Source organism: Microtus ochrogaster, chromosome 19 (genome assembly GCF_000317375.1).
Source record: "Microtus ochrogaster isolate Prairie Vole_2 chromosome 19, MicOch1.0, whole genome shotgun sequence".
In the NCBI taxonomy this organism is placed as follows: domain Eukaryota; kingdom Metazoa; phylum Chordata; class Mammalia; order Rodentia; family Cricetidae; genus Microtus; species Microtus ochrogaster.
The window spans coordinates 45,612,595-45,624,740 of record NC_022021.1 but is presented as its reverse complement, the minus strand read 5'-3'; the positions used below and the strand labels follow the sequence as shown (position 1 = coordinate 45,624,740).

At 42.9% G+C, this 12,146-nt stretch overlaps 1 protein-coding gene across 3 annotated transcripts in view; it reads right to left on the bottom strand.

The window, feature by feature from the left end:
* The window catches only part of Ctnnd2 (catenin delta 2), a 755,848-nt gene that overhangs the window by 38,913 nt on the left and 704,789 nt on the right, over positions 1-12,146 (bottom strand). For all 3 annotated transcript variants that reach the window (XM_005356666.3, XM_026783687.1, XM_026783688.1), the window contains one exon: positions 4,634-4,844. In XM_005356666.3, coding sequence (XP_005356723.1) covers positions 4,634-4,844 — 211 coding nt within the window. The remainder of the gene's footprint in view (positions 1-4,633; positions 4,845-12,146) is intronic.

Below are 12,146 nucleotides of genomic sequence, written 5' to 3'. Positions count from 1 at the left end.
GAGCACACACACACACACAGATGGGCACAGACACACAGATGAGCACACACACACAGATGGGCACAGACACACAGATGAGCACACACACACACACACACACACACACACACACACACACACACACACACACACTCTCCTAACATGGATACCTAAGAATGGTCAAGAATCTATGAAGCCCTGTGTGCTCCTCAAGTTTGGTCCTTTTGGATCAATGTCACAGGAACTCATAGATATAGTATATAGATTTTTTTCTTGTAACCAAGTAATCAGGCTTCCAAAGCAATGGAGAGTTCAGAAACTGACTCCTCACATGGCAGGGCCACTGACAAGTCTTTGAAGTGAGACCAAAAATGTCTTGGACTCTTACACTCTCTCTGTTGTCCACTCTTCCTGAAGAATCAGAGGACCAGGACACCTGCTTCTAGATAGGGTCCTCTAATAATGAAGGGGATGATTATACCCATGGAATCCCAACAATATGGCGGCCTAAGCTAGACCTTCACAATGACAACACCAGGGAACAAGTCAATGTGGATGGGGGGCTGACATCTCATAAGGTCCCACCCCCATATGAAGAACTACAGGCAACCAATGGCTGCCGAGAGGGATGAACAGGTGCTCATCAGGAGCAGGGCCCCGGGTGACCTGTTCGTTCCCCAGTGATCAGTCCCAAACATGTAAATTAGAGCAGCATTAAATGGGAGCAGATCACTCCCCCCCAACACACACCAATAAAAATTACAGGAGTCTTAAGAGACCATGAATTTGAGAGGGGGTTGGGGGATGGGGAGTTTGGGAGGGGGAGAGGGAGGGTGGAATTAGAAGAACTCGTGTATGAAATTCTCAAAATGTTAACGAAAAAGACGTATTTGAAATAAAAAAAGGCCTTTGAAATGCAAAGGAAGCGGATGGTGGATGGGCTGGGGTGGGCTTGAATTTGAGAGCTGAAATAAACAAACATCTACGACAGGCACTCCATAGTGAAGTCATGGCACGGCAGGGCCTGTGGAGAGCATGGCTGCCGTTTGTCTGAGTCTTCACGTTTGTAATTTACACAAGCTAAGGTTAAAGCTCCTGCATCCACCGACTGCAGAGCAACAGTGACAGCTACCTGTTTCTGAAAAACAACCCAACTTTGGCTGTATTATAACAACAACAACAACAACAAAAATGAGGTTCTACGAATTCCATTTTTTGGTCCATAATACATTAATACACTAGCTACGATAAGGTAACATTTGTTTTATTTCACTAAAATGAATGGATGTTTAATTATTCTATAATTTATGATAGTGCCATGTTCCAGCTCCAATTTTAAGTTTCTGTAACTTAGAGAAACACAAACCTTTTCAAGGATACAGATTAGAGCCCCGGTTGGCCTTGCATAGCCAAGGTTAAGCAAAGACTAAATGCTCTTGTGTTTTTACCGCTGCTACTCGGTAATTTGTCTCTGGCAATGCCCAGGCAACCCTGGAGGAACATTATTAGAATTCAGGTAATGGTGGTGTGGCTGACACATTAGAATGAAAAATTCCTCGGACACAGTGTAATTTTTTGGTTTGTTTCAACTTCTTCTTTAGTTACAAAATAAGACTGTGAATGCTTATGAAAAGCCAGGTTAGCCTCTCAATTAAAATGCCAGAATAGCATGATGTTTTAGCAGCAGGAAGGTCAAAAGGCACATTGCCCTCTTCTTCATCTTTCCTTTTGATCCCTCCACTGACTAGTGTCATAAAAATATCTACTTGAAAAGCTATCACTGTCAACAGAAGGACTAGAAAAACTGAATGTTCCTAAGTCATTATAACCCGAGTCATAGCACACAGTTCTATACTGACAAGCAACAATCCAGACTATTAATAGCTTCTCTGCCTTATGATAAATACAATGACACAATAAATCCAACACAATTTCCCATATAACTGTTGAAATCATGAAAGTAGGTATTTGGAACAGATGGACATGATAGAATGTCTGCAGTGCATGTTTAAAAAAATATGAAAATAGTAAGTCATCAGACTTCAAAACAATGTGCACTCCGCTCCTATAAGTGTTGATAACAATTACACAGGGCTTTCATCTTCCTGGGAGCTGTCAAATCCGGGGTGGCTGAAGATGTCTGATGGTGTGATTCCTCATGGCTGTACAACTCGGTCACATCGGAGTAGCATTGCAGAGTACCAGGTGCCTTGAATGACTTCCTAGCACCACAGGGGTTATGGTTCCGGTGCACTATGGTCCTATCACCACATGGTTAGGTTTGCTCATACTTCGAAGTAAAATGTAAAAATATTTAAAATTTGAGGACCACAGCTAGGCATATTTGCGTTTTGTTCTATGCTTTTGTTTGTTTGCTTTGACATGTTTGTTTGCATGCTGTTTCAAAGAAAAACCAGACTTGAACTGAACTTAGCTCTATAAGCAAGTTTTTAAGAACAATTTTGTGTGGACATATTTGTGATAGTTGTATAGGTTAACCGGAACGAACTGATATTTTTACTATGCCATTGGCTCCTGGGCTCAAAAGTTCTACTCCTGAAAAGTTTTTTTGTTTTACTAAAACACATCGAGAGCTTCAAGGGAATCCCAATGCTTGTCACCATAGAATTGAGCGACAAATACAAGTTTCACGCTGAGAATCAGAGAAGCTCTCCTGGTCTCATTTTGTTTCAAAAGCAGTGAAAAGCAATTATAAATGGAGGTGTAGGTAGGAAGCGAGAGGTAATAAAAACCTTGTTTTGATCCTCCAACTAGTCAGGATATTCGTATACCAAAGAGACAAGCCACATGGAAAACGGCAGGGCTAAGTATGAGAACTGCAATTGTAAGAGACCTGATTCAGCTCAATTTAACCCTTGTTATTAAAGTCATAATTCCAGGCTGTTGACAAAGAGTAAAAAAAAGATGAAGGAAGAATTGGATGAAATGAGTGACCGTGGATGAAGAAATGTTTAGCCAAACTAAAGGACACTCGTGAGATCACCAACAGATGAGCAACACCTGCCCATCTGCAACCACCACGTCTGGGGCCACACTTTGAAGGACAGCTCACAGCCACCAAGGAAGAGCCGCAAGATTTCACAGGTGATGTCTCCAGACTTTTCAAAGTAGTTTCACCAAATAGTTTTCTTTGGCTATCAGTCTGACCATACCATCTTCTGTACTCTAGGCCCGTTGAGTGTCAGTTACTGCTGTGGAGAAACTCAGGACAACCCAAGGGCTTTGATAGATACCCCGCCACCCCCTCCCCACCCCCCCAGTTTTCTTGTCTTTAAGTTCAGAGAATGTACTTTAACCTTGGGCTGTCTCAGAAGTACAGGCGAATAGAATGCTCCTGTCTACTGTGGTTTTACTGTGTCTCCTAAGTGGATATGCCTTAAAGAAAAGTGGTCCCAGCAACAATATATTGGGCTCACAACGCTCAAGGCAAGTAAACACTTCTTTTCCTTGAGACCCGCAGGTCTGCTGAGCTACGTGAAGAAGAAAATTACGTAGCTTGTGAGCCATGATGTTTTATTTTCAGACAGAATATCATAAGCTGTATATAATTCAAGTCCCAAATCTACATTGAACAATTGCCTGAGTCTGATGGGCTTCACCCCTTGACACAAGAATGTATTCAAATCTAATGCTGAATTGTTGAACGAGCCTATTTAAGGATCTCAGGGTATTTAAACCCCCCCCCCCCACCCGCCCCGGACACTTTTTATAACACATTGCCAATAATTCAAGTTAAATGAAATAATGAGACAGAGTTTCCAGAGAGTCTCAAAGAGCATTTCTCACCATCTTCAATAACAAAAGAAAAATTAATTATTTAGCATTTAGATGTAAAGGAACGGGAGCCAGGGAATGAAAAGGCAAGAAGTCGGCAGGCCCTTGATAATAAAAAGTTTACCCATTTAATCTTCTTTGATTACACTGAGGGACTTGCAGAAGACAAAATTTAATTAAGGATAGTGAAGGTTTCTGTAAAGGTTGATATACTAGCTGATACACTAACATCTTAGCTGACAAAGTTTGTTTTTTGTTTTTTTTTTAGTTGCATACAGTAAGATACCCTTGATTCTTAAATCACAGGGAATATTGCCTCTCTGCCTGGGGAATTTCTATTTATCATTTCAGGTTTGATGACCCCTGATTCCAGGAAGGGTATCACGCCAGGCGTGCCTTCAGTTTTAGGTTAGAAAGCAAGAACATAGCAAATTACCTGCCCAGAATCTCACAGCGCGTAAGGGAGTGGACGAGTAGAATTAGTTCTCTCTGACTCCATAGGAAGGACACACAGAGAAGACGTCTGTGTGATGACTTGGAACACAGAACCTAAGGATACGGGTCCATTGATACAGGAACTGGCAAGCACATTTGAGAAACAACAGCAGGGAGATGATGTCATGTTTCCAGACTAAACTGGTTGGCTGCGCTGTGAAGGAACTCAGATTGTAGGCTGGGGTGTGCAGTCTTTCTTAGCAATGCAAATACAATGCTGCCTGGACCTACTCCAACACAAAGATAATGCCGCCCCTGAGTTAGTCCAATGCACAGGCAATGCCACCCCTGACTTACTCCAATGCACAGGCAATGCCACCCCTGACTTACTCTAACCCAAAGACAACACTGCCCCTTGACTTACTTATCTCCTTTGCTTTTGGAGATGCCGACCAACTTCTCGATGCCACCAGCATCCCGTAAGGCCTTGGCGTTCTCCATGTTCTTGGTGATCACTTCGTGCAGGGTGCAGCACACGGCTGTCACGGTGTCATCTGACATGGCCTTGCTCCCTGCGTTGTTGCTGTTGTTCCCTCCAGGAAGCCGGTGGACCAGGTCTCGCATGGCGTATTTGCCTTTAGGAAAGAGAACGAAGGGAACAGTTTAGGGAAGGTGGAGGTGGAAGGAGAGGGACAATGGAGAGCTGGGAACAGAAGAGGAAAGGCGGGTGTGGGAAGGCACTGCCTGTTCTGTGCAGGGAGATTTCAGAAGGCACAGGAAGGTTGCCCACCGACAGCCACTGGGTCCAGGACATCCTCACCCCGACACTGTGACTGTTCAAATCTATGGAAGCCTGGATCTCACACAAAGCAGCAGATGTCCATCTGTTCTCACACTTTAAATCACCTCTCCATCACTTCTCTGACTTAGTTCAATGCCAATGCTGTGTAAAAGCAGTTGACGTCATACTGCTACAAATTCTGCACATAACTAATGTACGTGAATATTAATCAAATAATTTCGATCTGCAGGTGGATGAGTTCTGGCTGAGGCATATGAGTACTGAGGACCAACTGCCGTTGCTCACAGCCAAGGCCCAGGGTCTGGTCGCCCATAGATGTAGGACTGGTTCTCTTTGGGAGTGACATTGTGGCTCTAACCTACAAGGGCACGAAATCTATAAGATTATCTTAAAGATGAACGGAGGAAATTCATGGACAGCATTTATTCCATAATTAAGAAAGAACACAGCTTCAACAGATGCCACGTCGATATCCCCGGAAGTAAATAAAATGTACGGAGATGAGCACAACAGCATGAACTGAGGCTGGGATCTGTATGATGTAACAGCAGTCGTAGGGGAGGCGACCATGACAAACTGTCTAATGCAGTAGCCTGTGTACTCTGGTCACCTTGTCTCTCCGATGAGCTTTTATTGCACGATTCTGTAATGCAGCATTAACTAACCTGGCATGTTTTTCTTTGTGTGAAAGTAAAATAAAACCCAACTTTGCTTACTTAATTCACTTTATCATTACCGGTCTTGCCTCTCCCAATGATAAAGGTACTTACAGTGACAGATTTATGGAGTGTTTTTAGAATACAAAGCACTTTAGACATTACCAACAGCCCAGCAGGACAATTAATGCATCCCACCCGCAGCTTCCAATTCTGCTCCTTTAATTTACTTCTGGAAGTAAACAAGAGCCTGCAGCAAAGTCTGTTGTCCCTGAATTATTTTGGGCGGAATTGGCAAGTGTTCCACGTCAGGTCCCTTACTCACCTCCCACCCCAAGACTAGACATATGTAGCCAGCTTCTAATAGTTACAGGAAATACTTTGACTGCAACAGACCTCTAAATGACACCTCCTTCTGCTGAGAAACTGCCCAGTGTGTGGCAACATGGGGCAGGAGAAAGAATCCCATGGGAATAGGCAGTATCTTAGCTCCAGGCAGTAATAAATAAAACATAGGGCTCTGTAATATGATATTTTGATATCTGCTCTTATCCTTATTTTAGTGGCTTATTTTAGCATGGACAGAAAACGCTGATGTTTAAATTACGGAAATAGAAGAGCGTCTGCATTCAGTTGATGACAGTAGAGGAAGTGTCTGAGAGAAGCGCCTTGACTTGAAAACCCCCCAAAGTGGCGTATTTATTTTCTAATGACAGCATTCAAAGTGGCTTGCAGAGGATGCTTTGTGTGTGGATAGTCCTCACAGCAAATTGCTTGATATATTTATCGTTAAATCAACTCAACTCTGACGAAGAGCTTGCTTCTTGTAGAGCTCAGCATGCCTGCGGTTCTATCATAAGCCACCGGAAGACAATCTGTCAACCATCGACGAAAGGAGACGGACATGTCCTTTCCTCCCTGCCTCCGTAAGGGAAGTGATGCAGGAAGTTCTGACGGCTAGGACTGAGAGACACTTCAACCATCAAGTGTGTGGGACATTCACACTTTGAGTGTGGAAGACTGGTCCTGTGACTTTAATATTGCCATGGTTGAAAGCGAAAATGTTGAGAAGAGACTTATCTGCAGAATTTCTTTGTTTGGGCTGCTGTTCTGGCTTAAAAATGCCAGGTGCAAAGAATGTGGCTTCGTTGGAAGAGGGCTTGCTTACCATGCACAAAACACTGGGTGTGAGCTCTAGCACTTGAGAGGTGGGGCTAGAACAATAAAAAGTTCAAGGTCATTCATCCTTGCATAAACAGAAGGTTTGAGGCAAGCCGAGACTACTTGAGACCTTGACTCTAAGTAATTAAGTAAATAAATGAATCTACGCTGGATAATTGTGAATGTGTTATTTCTTCATAGCCTCCCAATCTGTAAAACCTTTAGGAGACACAACTTTTCTGTAATGTTTGTGTTGGGTTCCATGAATACCTACTCAGTAGCCCGTCTCTCTTCCACCTCTCAGCTGGTGGGCTAAAGGAACACTGAGAAAATTCTATAGTTGAATGCTTTAGTTTAATATTTACCAAAGGATCCTTGCATACACCAAAAAATGAAAAACATAAAAATGAAAGAAGGAAAAGAATAGATGGGTGAGGTGAGCTTGCTATCATTACTGCTACTGTTTTATTTTAAATATTATCATTCTGAATCAAACCAGATTTATTAGTGTACCTTGTCTTTAGCCACTCAGGGTTAACATTCATGTCTTGTGTCCTTTAAGAGCTGTGTTTGAAAGTGCTTCTCCAAATTTACACCCCATAATCAAGCTAATAAAATGCAAATAAGCAAGTAAATAAAGTAAAAAAAATTAATGTGAACCATTTTAGGAGTTTCCTAGACACCAACGAACCTTAGGAAATATGGGATGCAAAGCTTAAGGTATGTATGGTGTTCTGCAGATTTTTATATGATGTTACATTTGTGGTGATAACTGTCCTGTTTATCAAGAGTCTGACACAAGAGTTGGGTGTGATGGCTCTCATTCGGAATCCTAGAACTTAGGGATTGACATAAAGTTAGAGGTCAGGCTGATACAGTATAATGATGATGATGATGATGACAAATAGAAACAATTAAGCCAACACGAAATGGTTGACCAGGAAACACAAAGAGAACTGAGCTCCCGTTTACTGTGACCAGTATCCTCATCCTGATCAGGTGTCAGGAATGACTGACAGTCTTTCAGAGAGACATATGTTCTCCTCTCTTTAAAGAATGCAACCTTTTAATACAAAGGTATCAGAGAGCCATTTCCTTTGCTGGGAATCCTGGAGTGCACTTGGATGGATGAGCAGAAGGCCTGGAGCTGTCTCACACCCTCCCATGTCTGCATCTACGCTTATACCAAGTGTGCCTGTTCTCACGTGGGTTGCCAATTAACTCCCGTGGTAGGACACGTGTCACAGCCTTGGTATTACTGGTTAGGGTGGGTGCACAACTGCAGATACCCAGCTTCACTGGTAGCAGATGATTCCTGATGTTCTCTCATGCTGCCTAATACCCAGATTACCCACTGTGCCTTTGTAAAAAAGTATCCTGCTTACAGGATGCTCACAGGCAGTGATAAACACTAGGCTGCTGCTGACAGTCAAAACTGACATCATCAACACATTGAAGAAGTCGGGATTCCCACAGCTCATTCAGATTCCAATCAGACCACCCGGAGAAGCTGGATGGCTTACTAATCCAAGATCAATAAAATAAAGATCTAAGACCAAAGTGAAACACACATAACTGTGGCTAACATCACATTTCAAACGAGGCTCATTATAAAAGCCTTCTTCCCACTTCCACTGTCTTTATCACCCCCTCTGACAGGTTCTACTGTAAAATTTGAACTACACTTTATTCAAATGGAGCCCTCTTCTAATGAATCCTTCAGTGTTCACTGAAAAGATCCTTGTGAAGGTTTCTTTTTTTAAAATTTATTTATTTATTAAAGATTTCTGCCTCCTCCCCACCACCGCCTCCCATTTCCCTCCCCCTCCCCCGATCAAGTCCCCCTCCCTCATCAGCTCGAAGAGCAAACAGGGTTCCTGTTTGACCTGTGGGAAGTCCAAGGACCGCCCACCTCTATCCAGGTCTAGTAAGGTGAGCATCCAAACTGCCTAGGCTCCCCCAAAGCCAGTACATGCAGTAGAATCAAAAACCCATTGCCATTGTTCTTGAGTTCTCATAGGAATAGAAGAAGGAGAAGAGTCACAGCTCAAAGGAAAAAGGGCAAGTAACTTGTGAGGGTTTCTAAGACACATGGTAAGACAAACGATTATCAGCAGCAACAATGACTACTACAACAACGAAGCCTGGAAATGCAACGATACACAATTGATGAGCCTGAGTTAAAACAACTCAGAGCAGGAGTTTCATACGTATTGAATGCCTTTTCTATCTGTGTACTTTCCTTAGCTATAGGTATTCATGATGTATAATGAGTCTGAATCTCACCAGCATGTAATCAGGTAAATAAAATCTGTAACCATGACCTTACCAGCTATGTTACATTTAGAGGCAAATAAAATTTAATTAGACATGACAAGGCTATTAAGGAATTAAAGCATTTTGCATGTGAAATTGGTTATCTGTAGCCTCCTCCTAGGACACACTGGCTTGGCTCAAGTCACATGGTTTAGGGGATTTCAGCCCTATAGGTAGCATGGTCGGGATCACTGAAAACATGAGCTCAGAATCTGGAGTAATCTACTTGGCCTTGGTAGCTCAGATGAAAAGGAATGGAGCATTTCCATCAAGAGAAAAAGCTAACTGTTGAGACTTGTTGCATACACTTCTCACTTGCTAACCACAAAGAAGTCTTTCTGAATAGATCAGTCCTGCCGACTATGTCTGTGTCTATAAAACCACAAGACGTTCAATAAATGGCCGCAAACCATACAGCTAAGCAGACGTCTATGGTGGCATCTGCACTTCAGTGTGAGAGAAGACTAGTAAGGAAAACCAGTCCCTAGCTTGTCTGCCCCCTGGCAGCAAGCACATCAACATAAACACAGCACAGGAGATTAGCTCAGGGAATAAAGAAGCAAGAAGAGAAAAAGAGTAAAATAAACATGCCATCACATTCCTACAGCCCCTCCTGGGCTTCTAACCATTCATCTCTGACATGGACTATATCCTTACAGATGATAGCAAGGTTATCCTATGATGAGCCTGTTTGTTCAGTGCAGTGTGAGCATCATGATACATCATGGTAAACATGCACTCTTTCACTCCATATATAGGCACCAGTTATCAAGGCTGGCTCCCTTCTAATAAATTCATAAGTAAAATTCTCTTTCTTCTTATCTTTACCAAAAAAAAAATTACCACACAAATTATTCTGATCACCATTTCCCAACTCCTTCTAGATCCTGTCCAGCTCCCTACCCACCCGACTTTAAGTCCTTTCTCTCTCTCTTTAGAGAACAATCAAACAAACAAACAAACAAACAAAAACAAATTGGAATTTTAGAAAAGAAACAAAAACAAGTCACACACATAAAAAAAACGTAAAAACACAAAATTGGAAACCATAATTCATATTCAAGCAAAAGGCCAGTAAGACAAAACCAACCAAACAAAAACATTCAAATGAAGCAATATGAGACAAAAAGTCTACAGGACGAACTGCTGAGTTCATTTTGTGTTAGCTCTCTACTGCTGGGCACAGGGCTTAGATCTAAGAGGCAAAGAGGATAGATGACTGCAAAGAAACAGTGTGTCCTAACAACAGGATGATGCATGTATGACCGCAGCAAGAACACAACCTGCACAGGCTCAGGTCGGATGGGGCCACAGAATGATGAGGGGAAAGTGTCATAGGCTCCCACCCATCACCACGGAGCCATCTCCAATTGATACCCGCTGCAAAGGTAAAATCACATTTTCCCGGTTCCTTTCTTTCTTTCTTTTTTTCTTTTTTTTTTAATTTATTTATTTATTGAGGATTTCCGCCTCCTCCCCGCCACCGCCCCCCATTTCCCTCCCCCCCCCCTGATCAAGTCCCTCTCCCCCATCAGCCCGTAGAGCCATCAGGGCTCCCTGACCTGTGGGAAGTCCAAGGACCGCCCACCTCCATCCAGGTTTAGTAAGTTGAGCATCCAAACCGCCCAGGCCCCCCCAAAGCCAGCACGTGCAGTAGGATCAAAAACCCCTTGCCCTTGTTCTTGAGTTCTCTGTAGTCCTCATTGTCCGCTATGTTCAGCAAGTCCGGTTTTATCCCATGCTTTTTCAGACTCAGGCCAGCTGGCCTTGGTGAATTCCCGAAAGAACATCCCCATTGTCTCAGAATGTGGGTGTACCCCTCGCGGTCCTGAGTTCCTTGCTCGTGCTCCCCCTCCTTCTGCTCCTGATTTGGACCTTGAGATTTCTGTCCGGTGCTCCAATTTGGGTCTCTGTCTCTGTCTCCTTTCATCGCCTGATGAAGGTTAATATTCAGGGGGATGCCTATATGTTTGTCTTTGGATTCACCTTCTTATTTAGCTTCTCTAGGATTGCAAATTATAAGCTCACTGTCCTTTAATTATGGCTAGAAACCAAATATGAGTGAGTACATCCCATGTTCCTCTTTTGGGTCTGGCTTACCTCACTCAGGATAGTGTTTTCTATTTCCATCCATTTGTACGCAAACTTCAAGAAGTTCTTGTTTTTTACTGCTGAGTAGTACTCTAATATGTATATATTCCATACTTTCTTCATCCATTCTTCTATTGAAGGGCATCTAGGTTGTTTCCAGGTTCTGGCTATTACAAACAATGCTGCTATGAACATAGTTGAGCATATACTTGCTGCGTTCTCTTCAGCTCTCCTTCCACAGGTGGAGCATGGCAGCGACAAGAGCAGTCATTTGGTTGAACCATACCGGATCCCGTTCCAGCAGGAGACCCCCTCCGCACGTGGTAGATTGGAACAGATATCGCCAGAGATGAATTATTTTTAAATGATCTTTTTCTTTTAATGCATCTGTAACTCGATTAGAGACTTTTAACAGGAGGAAAAATGTGGAGGTGGGGCATGGTTAGGAAGAATCCTTTGGAAGTAGGGGATCTGATGGCTGGTGTGGGCAGAGGTTGAGATACAGTCTAGAAGGCAGGTTAGAGTTTCTTTTGCTTTATCTGTGGTTTCCCAAAACAAGTACCAACTTATAACATATACAAGAACCTGTATTACATTGCCAGAACCGATGAGCAGCTGGCCTGAGAAAGGGATTCAAAGGGTGAGCAATTTTTTGAGAAAGAAGTAGTACTAAGTGAGGCAGAATCCTTCATGTTCACTCCGTGTAGTATGCAGCTTTCCCGTGAGCTATTCACCCCCCAATAAATAACCTTCCTCATACATCGAGAATACAAGATGAATTGTATTTTTGACACCCCAAGGTTCCATCCAGAGGAGTCCCTGAATTAGATCTAAGGAATTCCCACACTGTTGAGTGTCAAGGAATTCCCACACTGTTGAGTGTCTAAGGAATTCCCACACTGTTGAGTGTC